This window comes from Acomys minous, assembly GCF_964271855.1.
Source record: "Acomys minous genome assembly, chromosome: 3".
Lineage (NCBI taxonomy): Eukaryota > Metazoa > Chordata > Mammalia > Rodentia > Muridae > Acomys > Acomys minous.
In genome coordinates this window covers 20,960,794-20,973,751 of record NC_140485.1, presented here as the reverse complement: position 1 = coordinate 20,973,751, position 12,958 = coordinate 20,960,794, and the positions used below count along the sequence as shown (strand labels likewise).

Here is a 12,958-nt window from a genome sequence, read left to right as displayed (position 1 = left end):
GACTCACAGAGCTCGGGTGGCATGGGGAAATAGTTCAGGAGCTTTCCCCAAGACCTACAGATGGAAGACATCCAGAATTACACATAATGTAACAGCCTCAGAAGAGCTAGGAGTAGCTAAGAGGTGTGAAATCAAGGGTGTGTGAAATGAAGCCAGGGAGGCCTCAGAAACCTGGGTACCAGAGGCTGCGAGGGCCGTGGTGAGTGGGGCAGCCAGAACTGTGCCTGAGACCAAGCTTCAGACTTCAGAACGGCGATGAAGATGGAGCTAGGGTGTTGGCAATGACCACATAGACAGCTGTCTCCAAGGTCTGTTTAGGGCTAGGATCGATACCAAGCAATTTCAAATGTGATCATCCGCTCTGAGAATTAGAGAGACATTGGAACAATTTTTTAAAAAGCTGACCAAGGTGGTTTGAATAGGCGTTGTTTTTCTCTTTCCAAGTCCACTGACCCCATACACAAAGCTGGCACCCAGCTTTCAAAACCAGATGTTACAGCATCTAAATATTTAAAGCTTGCTTCAAGGCCTCCATGTGTGCGTTTTTTTGGAGAAAGAGAGCCTTCCAATTCCAAGGCACTCTTTTATCTTTGTTTCTCTGCTCTCCAGAGAGATTCCTTTATTTTTCTACCCAGACTGTAACAGTTTTGCAATGAGGTTAATTTGAGCATTGTTGTACAAGTGATGCCCGTGGGTCCTTGACAAGAATGTGTTAATTGTGTATTTTAATTCCGACGATAATCTAAACAGAAATAGTCTAAGGACGGTATGTCAACTGTTAGAATAACAATTGTACAACCAGGAACTCACATGAGCTTCCAGCCTTTGTCTTTGTGTGGTGGGCCCTCCCACCCACGAGACCTCCCCTGACTCATGGGTTAAACATCCTAAGACACTTAGTCAAGGCCTAAAGCCATGAATAGTACATAGAGACCAAACCCTGGCTATGTTGTTGGTTCCTATATACATCTATGATGAGATTTCATTTATACTCTAGGTTCAGTAAGATTATGTAAAAAAATAATAATAACAATAATGACATACTGTAATAGTCATTATCAAAACGTATGACTGTGTCTGGAATTTTTGACTTATTATTTTCTGCAGACTTAACAGGTAACCGAAACCGTGGACGTCGTCACTGTGAATAAGGCAGGACTGTGATATTTATAAAGTCCCTGTACCTTGCCCCAACACCTTGATCACTAGAAACCAATGAAGGGAGGAAAGATGTAGATCCAAGTTAAGGGGAAAAAGGTTCGTGCAGAGCCTAAGCCAAGAAATGAGGGACATCATGGTATGCCGCTGTAGGAAGAAGGGCGCACAGGCCACCGAGAGGGCCAGTAGAGGGGCCGCTTCCCCAGCCAGCAGAGCCAAGAACAAACCATATCCGGGGCTCTGCAGCATACGGGAGGGCCAAGTTCCTGCCACAGTGTATTCTAGCCCTTGCAGTTGGGGCCTCTGATGTGAGATTCACTGGTGTTTGCAGCAGGGCTTGTTTTTAATTTTATTGTTTATAGTTGGACAGATCTATAAACATAAGGTGTTTATATCTAGTTTTATATTTGAGCACGTTTCAATAACATAATTAGAAACAAGCTAAGTCAACATTGCAGGGGGATTTTTCCCCCCTCCCTTCAGGAAGGTTTCCACATTACTCAAGTTGAAGAAAACTTGAAAGGGTTTGTTTTCAGCAGTTTCCTTGTCGTTTATTTATTTATCTTGTCACAGATTTCAAACTCTGTTTGCTTTTTATTTTCAGTAATAAAAATTATACACATGTAGTGCTGGAGCTGTGCTCATGGCCAGGCCCTGGGCTTGAGGATGGGACTGATGCTTTGATGGACAAGGGAACCTGAGGGAAGTGAGGGACATGCCACAGGGGAGCCTTGAGCTGGGATGGGGGTGAGGAGAAGGAGACCATGGCGCAGGAGGGGCTCTTGTTTGCTTTGGAGAGCTTAGTCTGACCCTAGTGGGGCTGTCATCAGTACACTGTTCTTGGTGATGCAGCTGAACCATCTGCTTGCCTCCCATTCTCCATGGTGACCTTAGCTCAGTAGCCCATCTGCCCTCAAGGCCTGACCCTCTTATCAGAGGTCAGCTTCACTGAGCTGACACTGCAGTAGTTCCTGGGTCATTTCCTGGCTCTCAAACCAGCTACGTCAAATCTGGAGGAGGACAGAGCCTCAGGGAACCCCAATTCAAGAGTCCTCCAGCTGATTCCTCTATGGCCCCTGTGGTCATATAATAGTGCATGTGCTTGAACTTTGAGCTTTGGCTAGGCAGGAGGCTGTGGATAGGATGAACTTTGTTTGTTTGTTTGTTTGTTTTTTGTTTTGTTTTTCCTGCCTCTCAACAGGAAAGGGTTTGGACCAATAATGAAAGTCTGTGGGGGAGCCTGCACTTGCTGTTTGCAGAGCAGGCCTGAGATTCTGAGCTGGCTGCCATGGCACAGGGTGAACTGGCCGGCCACACAAAGTGGGAGGGTTGAGGGGGCAGGAGCACACTCCAGGCTCCTCTTACCGGCTGCTGTGGGTCATTATACATTAACCAAGCAGTGGTCTCCACCTCTGGGGCCAGGTGGGACCTTTAATAACTGCAGCAGGCCCAGGGGGCTCAGAGCACGGCGAGGGTTTGGATAATCTGAGGTCCTTTTCCTCTTTGCACGGGTATACAGCTGCTGCTTAGCTCGCACTGAAAGCTGTCCTGGGGAATGTGGGTTCAGGCTTTCCAGAATTTCCAGTTTTTCAAATGGTGAGCATGGTATTTTTAATGGCTGGCATGATGGTATCAAACCAAGCCTATCTACCAGGAGGGGCGAGAGCCGCCCGCATCGTAGGCACAGGCTCTTGGCTCCCAAACAATCCCAGAATTCTCCTGCATGCTTCTTCTCTGAACACTAGCTTTTGGCCACTAATGGAAGAGGTTGGTGGCTCCTGAGGAGGACAAAGGACCAGGGCTGAGCCTCACAGGTTCCTGTCTTTAGATCCATGATATTCCCAGGGGAAAGCCTGTAGTAACCCCAAGTCCCCTGAATTGGAAGTGACTCTAAGAAGCCACAGAGCATGACTCATAGAGCGATGATGGTCACTTAGATAGCCTGGCTCCATTTTATTCACGTTGTGAGATCTCAGATTTGGTTTTTGCCTAGAAAATGGAGGCATCACCTACTATATATATATATATATATATATATATGATTTATGTATGTATGTTGCACCTTGTGTTGCCATGGAGTCCTGGGTGCACAGCATGAATGAAATTACATTGTATTATGGCCACATCCTGTGCATATAAGCTCAGTGTCTGTCCCCCACACCAAGATGCCTTTGGTTTTTGAACAGTGATGGGTTGGTCACCAGACATTAGTGTATCAGCTCTTCTCTGGCCAGGAACAGGCTGAACAAGTCCCCTGAGGGGCTGTGTGGGGCCCTGCTGTGACAGTGGGAGATATGAACCATGTGCTGTGGCAGGGCTCAGACTGTACGACCCATGTATGTAAGGAATGGAAGCAGGAAAGGGGGAAGGGAGGAGAAGACTGCGGAGAATGGGGCTTGCCTGTCCTCTACTGCCACACAGCACTTCCCACAGACCTACATACAGAGGTGTCAAACAGCTGCCATGTCACACTTAGAGAGCCTACATCAGAAGCTCCAACAGGAAACAGCAAAGGTGCTTTCCCATAAGCCTCTCTGCCCTCTGATGTGTTCTCCCCACAGCCCTGGAAGTTGTATTTCCCTCCTTGTTCTGATGATGTCAAATGTGAGTGGGTGGCGCCTCTCTATGCCTACATTGTTATTGGGTCGCCTGTCACCTCCTCCGTGCCTGCTATGAAGCTGTGTCTCTGCCATCTGCCCAGCACTCACCTGTTCCTTTATTCTGTATGAACCTGGTATCTGCCACTGTGCCTGTCCCATAGTAGGTGCAGTTGGGTATAGAATTATTGAAAACCCTTGTATTTCCCAACCTACACTAGTTGTCTTAGCTAGACAGTCAGTGCCCGTTAAATGAGTTTTCTGTTTAGAACAGAGCCCAGGTAGGCGCTCAGAGGAGAAGGCTGTTGCCGTTGTAAGTGTAGCGTAAAGAATTAAGAGAGGGAGGGAGGGCAGGAAGGAGGAAGGGAGGGAGGGAGGGAGGCTGGGAAGACAGAAGGAAGGTCCTCTGACCTTTAAAGTTCAGATTAACTCTCCTGTCCCTGTGAAGTGCCCACTGCTCCTTCCAGTGAAAGGACCTGCTCTCCACTCCTTGAGCTTCTGGGCCTGCCATGTCCGTGCTGCTGCATCATGACCTTGCTGGTGTCGCCAGCCCAGTGTGCACGTGCTGACCTTTCAGGTTCCCACGGAGGCTCCCGAGAGACACTGTCCATCTCTGTAGTCCGCATTACACATCAACAGTGGTTACTATGCACATAGTAGGTGCTTCATAAGTGTGATGGACAGAAGGAAGGACACCATTAAGATGCAATTTATTTAATCAGGAAGAAACAGAGAATATAAGGAAAATTGGGCCCAGACTTAGCTGAAAATAACAAAAATCTCATCACTCACATTTTTACTGAATCGTGTGCTTTTGCTGGACCTTAACATCCACTTCCCTCTGCTTGAAAAATCGAGTGCATGTTTAAGGGGCCAGGAATCAGTCAGACTGTCACAGGGGTCAGCTTACACATTAATTTCACGTACCTCTAACTGGTTTCTCCTCAGCTCCCTTCTTCCTTTCCCTTGCTCTCTCCTCTCCCTCTTCTCTCCTCACCCTATCTCTTCTCACCAGAGGATTCTGAATGTTCTCCTCAAAGAAGTCTTCCCTGGGTGGGTTATCCAGCACCTAAGAGAATTAGACGGCCACGGTGTCTGATAAAGAATCACACCAACTTGCTCTATTCTGACCTTTACACACCAAGGTGACCCCTGAGCTGTCTACAGCAGAGAAAAACATAGGACATTCAGTTCCATGTGCATTCTGAGTATGAGGACAAATGACATTTTAGCTTGCACGTCATGCAATATTTGGGTGCCCAAAAGTTAACAAGGTATGCTGCGTTCTCCGTGACAGTCCTTTTATGGGGCGACACGTAGGCAGTAGCACAGGGCCCGTGCACAGAAGGACCCCGTTGTTTTCCTGTTCTCTTGTCACCATGCTGAAGTTAATAAAATACTCCTTTTTATTTTGTGCTTGCAGCACGATTTGGGCCTCCAAAGCCGCAAGTGCTACCGCTTTGTGTGACTCCATCGACATGCACAGAGCAGACCCGGGTGCGGCCCTGCCTGTCGCTTCCTTCTGGGATTATCTAGAGGTTTCTCCTTAGAGTCATATTTTTCTATTCCAATTGGCTCAAATGTTTCCGCCTTGGCAGCAAACCCTCCCTGTTAGACTCTTTAATCCACGTTCACTGTACCTGGCAAGAACCAGTGAAATAAATGCGAAGTTGCTTCATAGATGCCTTGAAAAGTGATTTGACATTTAGGAAAAATAAAAAATTTTTAAAAACCCACTTTTTACTGGTATTACACAATCAGTATTCCAGGGCGAGCGTGATATTTATTATAAATGTGTGTTTCTGATGTCAGCTTTCTGTAGTTACTCATACCCAGAGTCTTCAACGTTGGCCACAGATTAGCTTCATTCCTCCTGTATATGGGTCTTGGTTTTGTTTTTAAAGAAAAAAATGACGTCTCCCCTGACTTTTCAGTCATTCCTGAGTTCTAAGGAAGGGTCCCTGAGCAGGCATCAAGAAAACAGGGTACTCAGTTTGGAGGCAGAATAGCCATAGACATGCTCCCCAGACAGAAACTGTGCTACAACCTCCTTGAAGGAGACTTGGTATAAGGACAACTCCAGATAAAGATGGTAACCAGTTGTATTAAGAAAAATTCATTTGTATAAAAGAATGTATTTTAAATAATGAAATCTCTACTATAAGTAAAACCCTGATAAGTAAGTGTGTTGCAGAATTTCCCGGTTTTGAAAAGCGCTATTGTCATGTACGAGGCCACTTTCTATGGGGATTTAGGTGATGGCTAGAGAGAATCTCTCTGTATTACTTTACTTTTCTAATTGCATGTGAATCTGTGACGGTTTTAAAATGAGAAGTTGCACAAATAGTGTAAATATGATAAAAAACACAGAACATTAAAGCATATTCAGGAACATGTTTTTCAGTGGAGAAGCTCCTCTTAGCTGCCTGCTCGGCTGTGACATCTGGCCTGTCTTGGCCTCCTCTGTTGTTCTGTCTGAGGAAGCATTGGATCTAGAGACTGTAGCTCCCAGATCTCAGTGGCTGAGGGCGTCTACCACTAATCTGGGGAGATCAGTGTTGACCATCTACTATGTTGGATTTGAGGAGCATCTGGAAGATGATCAAAACCCACTTGGGTGTGCCTGTACATCCCATAGGCCAGGAGCCCAGATGCAATGACAAGGGGAACCGGGGGAGCCAGCTAGGGAGATGCTCTCTGCCTCTGCTTCTGGCTACCATGATGCTTGTGGCTGAGCCCAAACAGATCCTTACATTATGTTGTTTTGGTTTGTTTTTTTTCATACTTGCCACAGGGACGCTTTTGCTAGGGAGGCAGCAGCAGCGGAGAATAACCCATTTGAAATGCATACCAACTTGTCATGACCTAGAAAAGGAGCAGAGAGCCCAAGTGGATTACGTGCTTCTGTGGTACTAGCCGGGCACGGTGGGGGGGTGGGGTGGGGATGGCGAGGGGGGTGAGCAGAGTCTCTTGACTCTCTTAAATTCGGCAGGAAGGGGTTGATTATTATATTATTCTAATTTTATCCTAATTAGGGTGACTTAATATTCCTAATTTAAGTTGCTTAAATCAGAAAGGCTTAAGCAACGACAGAGTTAGAGCATGTCACTAAAGGATTGCAGCAGGGAGGTGAGGACAGGAAGAGAACCTGCCCGTTCACTCACTGGAGGTCCATGTCAGCTGGGAAAGGAGACACACATCCTTCCTCCTAGCACCGATGTTCTAGGCAGCAGGGTGCCTCCATAGCGGCCAGCACGTGTCTGCTCTGGAAAACTGTGGTGGGCAGGAATCAGACACAGCGGGTTGTTTAATCAGTGGGATGATGTTGGTTTTGGAACAATCATAAGTTAAATAGATTTGCAAGAACAAAAACTGTAAATGTTAGTCTTGGTGAAACACTGTTGAAACTGAGCTCATCTGCTGGGTCATTTTAACTTTATTTCCAGTTAGGGTTACTTGTTTGCTTTGCTATTGGCAATGTTTGATTTTCACACTTATTTTATGTAGCTTAGCTGTTATTAAAATGTTTATGTTATTGGACCCCATAATATAGTGATTCCCCAGCCCACTGGACTTATCACCTAGTGCTCTATGTTGCATTTTACCCCCTTTATGACCCTAAGATAAAATCTTGGGCCATGTAGTCCATCTAAAGACATACATTTATTTTTTAAAATATTTATTTGTTTTTATTTAGTTACTATTGTACATGGGTGATTCGCTTGCGTGTGTATCTGTGTGTGTGTGTGTGTGTGTGTGTGTGTGTGTGTGTGTACACAAGTAAACCAAAAGAGGGTGTTCAGTGGCTTGGAACTGGAGTTACAAAATGTTGTGAAGCGGCCGTAAAGGTGCTGGGAATCAAACTCGTGACTTCTGGAAAAGCAGCCAGTGCTCTTCACCACTGAGCCAACCCTCCAGCCCCTAAGGATATAAGTGTAAAGTCAGTACTTCAAGGGACCAAAGAAAAATGTCATGTCCTCGCACAACTCCAGGGCCTTGACCTGAGGAGGAGCTGTGAGTGAATAAAGAGGTAACAGATGTACAGACAGAAAGTGCATACAGACAAACAGGGAGGCGGGTCTGCCTGAGCTCAGTAGACGCAATCTTTAGGCCCTAAACATAGTGGGGTGGGGGACACTATGGTGGCCATTTCCTGTGCACACTACCCACACTTGCACTCACACCCCAACGGAAAGATTTTGTACTTTGCTGGACCCCACCCCAACAGGGAAGGCTTTACTGTTTTCCCTGGGGTCAGAGGCTGTGAGGCCTTTAGTGTGGTTGTGCCTATGTCAACAGCACACATTCATTTATTCAGGACTTCGCTCTCTCAGGCCTCCTTCTGCTTCCTACAGGAAAACCTGGAGAACAGAGGACAATCTGTGGCAACTGGTTTTCTCCCTCCACCATGCAGGGAACTGAACTCCTGTCTGTCAGGCCTGGCTATGAGCGCCTTTACCCACTGAGCCATCTTGATTGCCCTGAAGTCAGTTTATAATAAAGCAAAATAAAAATCTCAGTAAGACATGGCGATGCTCAGGCTTGCATACAAGTTGTAGGTGGGAATGTTACAGAGTGCCCGGCATCTGCAGGAAAGGATGGCATGGCCGAGTCACTGTGTACTGACCTCAAACACCTCTGCCGTCATTCCTTCACCAGGAAGCTTAATCTTTCCAGAGTCTGGCACCAGAGAACCCAGCAGCTTTGGTATAAGCGAATCAGATTCTGGGCTCCTAATAGTCTACCAATGCTTGAACACGGCCTGTGGTAGAATCGCATGCATTGTAGTCCTCTGCTGGCTGAAGTTGTCCCATGCACTGCATACCTGGTGTTATACACCATGCTAACAAAGTTCCCCCAGAACCTGCCCCCCCCCCCCCCCCGTCCCCAAGCAGTATGGCTTTCTCTAAGAGCCCTGCCATGTTCTTTTGTACAGGGAAGAACCCTGCCGTGTACAGGGATTTAGTCTTAGTGATCAAAATGAAGGTGTTATCTCTCTGAAAATGTTGATATAAAGATGAAGGGCTAGAGAGACAGTTCAGTGTGCAAGATGCCTGCTAGCTAAGTGTGAAGGAACCGTGTTCACATCCCCTACTATAAAATTTGGGTGTGGCTCTGTGCGTCTTTAACTCTAGTGGGGACAGGAAGATCCCAGAGCCTCAGTGGCCAGCCAGCCTACTCAAAATGGTGAGCTCCAAGTTCAATGAGGATCCTGTCACAAACAAAGTAAGCAAGCAAACAAACAAACAAAAACAAATAATGTGGAGAGAAGTAGAAGAGGATGCTTGCTATTGACTTCTGCCCTCCACACTCCCACAGTGGGTGAGTGTACCTATTTACACATGTGCACGCACACACACGCGCGCGCGCACACACACCAATAAAATAAAGAATATCAAGCTTATTATAATAGTATACTATTAGAAGCAACCTAAATATCCTGAGTGGGAATGTTTAATTAGTTGTGTTTTTTTTCAAACAGAATATTACACAGACATTAAGCAGATAAGTAGATTCCTGTGTCACAATGAAAATCAAAGTATCACTTATGATTCTATGGTGAATGACAGCATATGTCACATGCATATAATCCATGTAGAAGCATTTCAGAAATGCAGGGCCCAAGGTGCAGTCCTGTAATCAAGGTACTAGAGGACTGTGGGTCTGAGACCAGTCTAAGAACCTTAGTAAGATTCTTCCTTAAATAAAAGAAAATGTATATATTGTGTTTGGGGCTGCAGAGATGGCTTAGTGGGTAAAGTAGTTGTCCTGCAAGCTTGAGAACCTGAAACCTAGTCCCCAGAACCCATGAAAAAAATTGGGGAGAGAGAGAGAGAGAGAGAGAGAGAGAGAGAGAGAGAGAGAGAGAGAGAGAGAGAGAGAGAGAATATTTGCTATTATCAAATAATGAAGAAAATGTTCTAAAATTGATAGCTGAAAAAAAAGATAATCCACCCATTGGCTTAGTGCCCTGACGAGCATTTGTTCATGTTGACCATCAGCAGTGCAGCCTGAGCTTAGGCAGCCTGGGTCAGAGTTCAGCTGGTTTTGCTTGTCCTCGCTCTTGCTACAGAGGCTTGGTCAGTGGTAGGTTGGGCCAAGCTACATCACCCACACATCCAGTGCTGCCTGTGCCCCATCTGCTGAGCCTCTTTTGTGGGCGATCCACACATAGCTTTGAACAGATCTGCAACAGTAGTCAGTGTTTGCTTGGTTTGTTTGTTGGTTGGTTGGTTGGTTGGTTGGTTGGTTTTTCAAAACAGGGTTTCTCTGTGGAGCCCTGGCTGTACTGGACTTACTTTGTACACTAGGCTGGCCTTGAACTCACAGAGATCCGCCTGTCTTTGCATCCCAAGTGCTGGGAAGCACCACCACACCTGGCTGTATTTAGTGTTTTGAAACAAAATTATACCGTTAAAGTTCCGGGAGGGGTAGGTATGGATAGATTGCTTTGAGTACTTTAATGGTATTCCCTAAAGGCTTAATCAACCAGAAAATGTCAATGGCATAAAAGGGAACAGAGATGTCTGGGCCATGGAAGCAAGCAGATGTCACGCGATGCATCTACTAAGATGCTTGGTCTCAAGGCTAGTGTGAGAGAGGCTCACAGAAGCCAGCGGAGACATCAGTTCTTCAGAGTTAGGATTCAGCCATGGCGAGAGATCAGAGTGGGTTGGTAAATGCCATATGTCTACCACGGGACATGGAGGCCCCCAGGAGGATGAGGTCTTAGATTTTTTTTCTTCCCAAGGAGTTTGCTAATGTCAAGTGGACTTGATCTGGTGGCTGCAGCGTTTGAGGCCGCAGGCAGGGCCTACACTTGTGAGACTTGGTAAACTCTGTGCGGGTTGTGGCCCGGGAACTGCTGACCCAGTGCAACAAGCAGCAGAAGAAAAACCCAGTCTTGGGTCTGATCCAGAGCTAGACTGCAACTGCCAGCGACAAGCTGAGAACCAGGCACATATTGCCCAAGACACCGTCCTTTCCTCTGAACCTGTTTATAAAGCCTTGACACGGGCTAGCCTGCACTTACTTGACAAATTGAATGTCTGATGCATACAAAAGCTAGAGGGAATATGCAAGTTAGTGCTTTTGTGCCTGCCATCCAACTCTAGACCTAAAATATTTCTGACTACCTTTTCTCTTTATTACTTATTCTGTGCTTAAATATTAAAATTTTATGTGGTAGGTTCTTATTTCCATTGTACAGGTGGAGAAACTAAGGCACAACAGTTAAGTATTCTCAAAGTTATATAGTGTAGAGCAGCGGGGCTGAGATGTGACCCCAGCTAGTCAAGTGTGGGGAATCTATGTCTGGACTGTCTTTATTCTTAGTATACTGTCTCTAACCTCTATTGAAGAGGTTCGGTATCTGATGTATTCTATACTATTCTGTTTTCACCTGAGATTTTGTCCCTTTGGCTCACCTAAGTTGTACAGGTAGCCATGAAGCTTCCGTTGCAGCATGTCATAATAGTTCCGCGTTTGTAAATGCCACAATGTGACTGTATTATTCAAATCTCCAGCTTTGACCGATACTTGAGTTGTATTCAATATTTTGATATTTTGTGCAAATTGGTAAAACACCTTGTTCCTGTTTTCTGGGGAGCACGGGGAGGGTCTTTGTAAGGCTTTCCGACTTGAGGCAAAATGTAGATTCGACAATGCACAGACATCCATAAAGTGAGCCCACCCGCCACCTCAGATGCAGCTGACGCCACCTCCGTGCACTAACCAGCCCTATCCCGGACTTGGGATGCTCTCTGGTATTTAAAAGAAAATTAAGGGATATTGATCTCAGTTCTTTAAAGTGATTTCAGAGCTCATTATTGACATGTAATCTGTTGTTTGAAAAGCCCTTAGGGTCTGTCACTTAGGAGTGGAATTGCTCTGTTGTGGCGTGTGCCAATGTTTAACTTCATTAGGTGGCTTCAGACCATTTGCATGCTACTGTTGCTACCAGGGGCATGCAGATTTTGTCTTCTTTGGACCACATTATCGTCTACAATGCTCGTACTTGAGAACCATGCAGTCAAGTTAAAAATTCTTTCTTAAAAAAAAAAACCAAACAACTATCTCATCATATTTTACCTAAGTTTTGGATTTCATATCAGGCTAACAAGCTGGTATAAAATATAACTCTAGTTCCAGAGAAACTGACACCCTCTTATGGCCTCCTTGGGCACTGTACTCACATGTGTATACCCTCACACAGACACACACATATGCACATAATTAAAAATAAGAATAAGTCTTTAAGCAATATTAATAATAACATGAGTTTGCTGAAGGCCATCAAACTCAATGTGTAAAGTAGTAAAAACAGCAGATGTTGTTTAGAGGACAAATTGTCTTCTCACCTCCAATCTGCACATATGCATACACACATAAACATATATACACATGTGCAGCATGCACACATGCACACACATATGCACATATGTGCACACATATGCACACAGAGGAACACATGCCCATGCATACACAAACATGCACACACAGAGAGACTCATACACATGCATCCACCTATGCCACACAGACATGTACATTTGCACATGTACACATGCACAAACACTAATAAGTATAATAAAATTGAAGAAAAGAATGATGCTTTCTGAGAGACAATTTCCTAAAAAGCTCCATTTATTATTATAGTGCACATTTGTTATAAGTACATTATAAATTTTATCAAATGAATTTTCTGCATCTATGGAAAGTATGTGACATTTCTTCTCTGTTCTCTCAGTTTGATATCCCTTTGTAAAATTTCTTACATTGTGTGTGTTTGTATGTGTGTGGGCATGCATGTGTACATGTGCAAGTAGGTACACGTGTGCCACAGCACATGTGTGGAGATCAGAGGTCAACATTCAGGAGTCAGTTCTTGACTTCTGCCCTGACTTCTGGGCATGTAACCTGGCGCATCAGTCTTGGCAGGAAGTGCTTTTTACCCACGGATCCATCTAGATTGTTGTTTCTTATTTCCATACATCTCTGCTTTAGACAAGTCATTGTATTGTTTTTCAACTGTTTAGGAAGAACTTTTTATTTGGTGGAAGAAATCAATAGATGATCTGAAAGTGAACTGATCTTGGGAGAATATTTAAGACCTTAATTCAACCCAGTAGTTTTAGGACTATTAAAGCTTATTCTTCACAGGTCACTTCTGGAAAGCTCCACCTTTAGGCGTGTCCCTTTTGTCC

The 12,958-nt window shown here is 45.1% G+C and overlaps 1 protein-coding gene across 1 annotated transcript in view; it reads left to right on the top strand.

Moving 5' to 3' along the window:
- The window catches only part of ACOXL (acyl-CoA oxidase like), a gene marked incomplete at its 5' end in the record, with an annotated part of 266,082 nt that overhangs the window by 170,382 nt on the left and 82,742 nt on the right, over positions 1 to 12,958 (top strand). Inside the window, 2 exon segments of the mRNA XM_084774531.1 lie at positions 10,603 to 10,677; positions 10,681 to 10,712. Coding sequence (XP_084630657.1) covers positions 10,603 to 10,677; positions 10,681 to 10,712 — 107 coding nt within the window.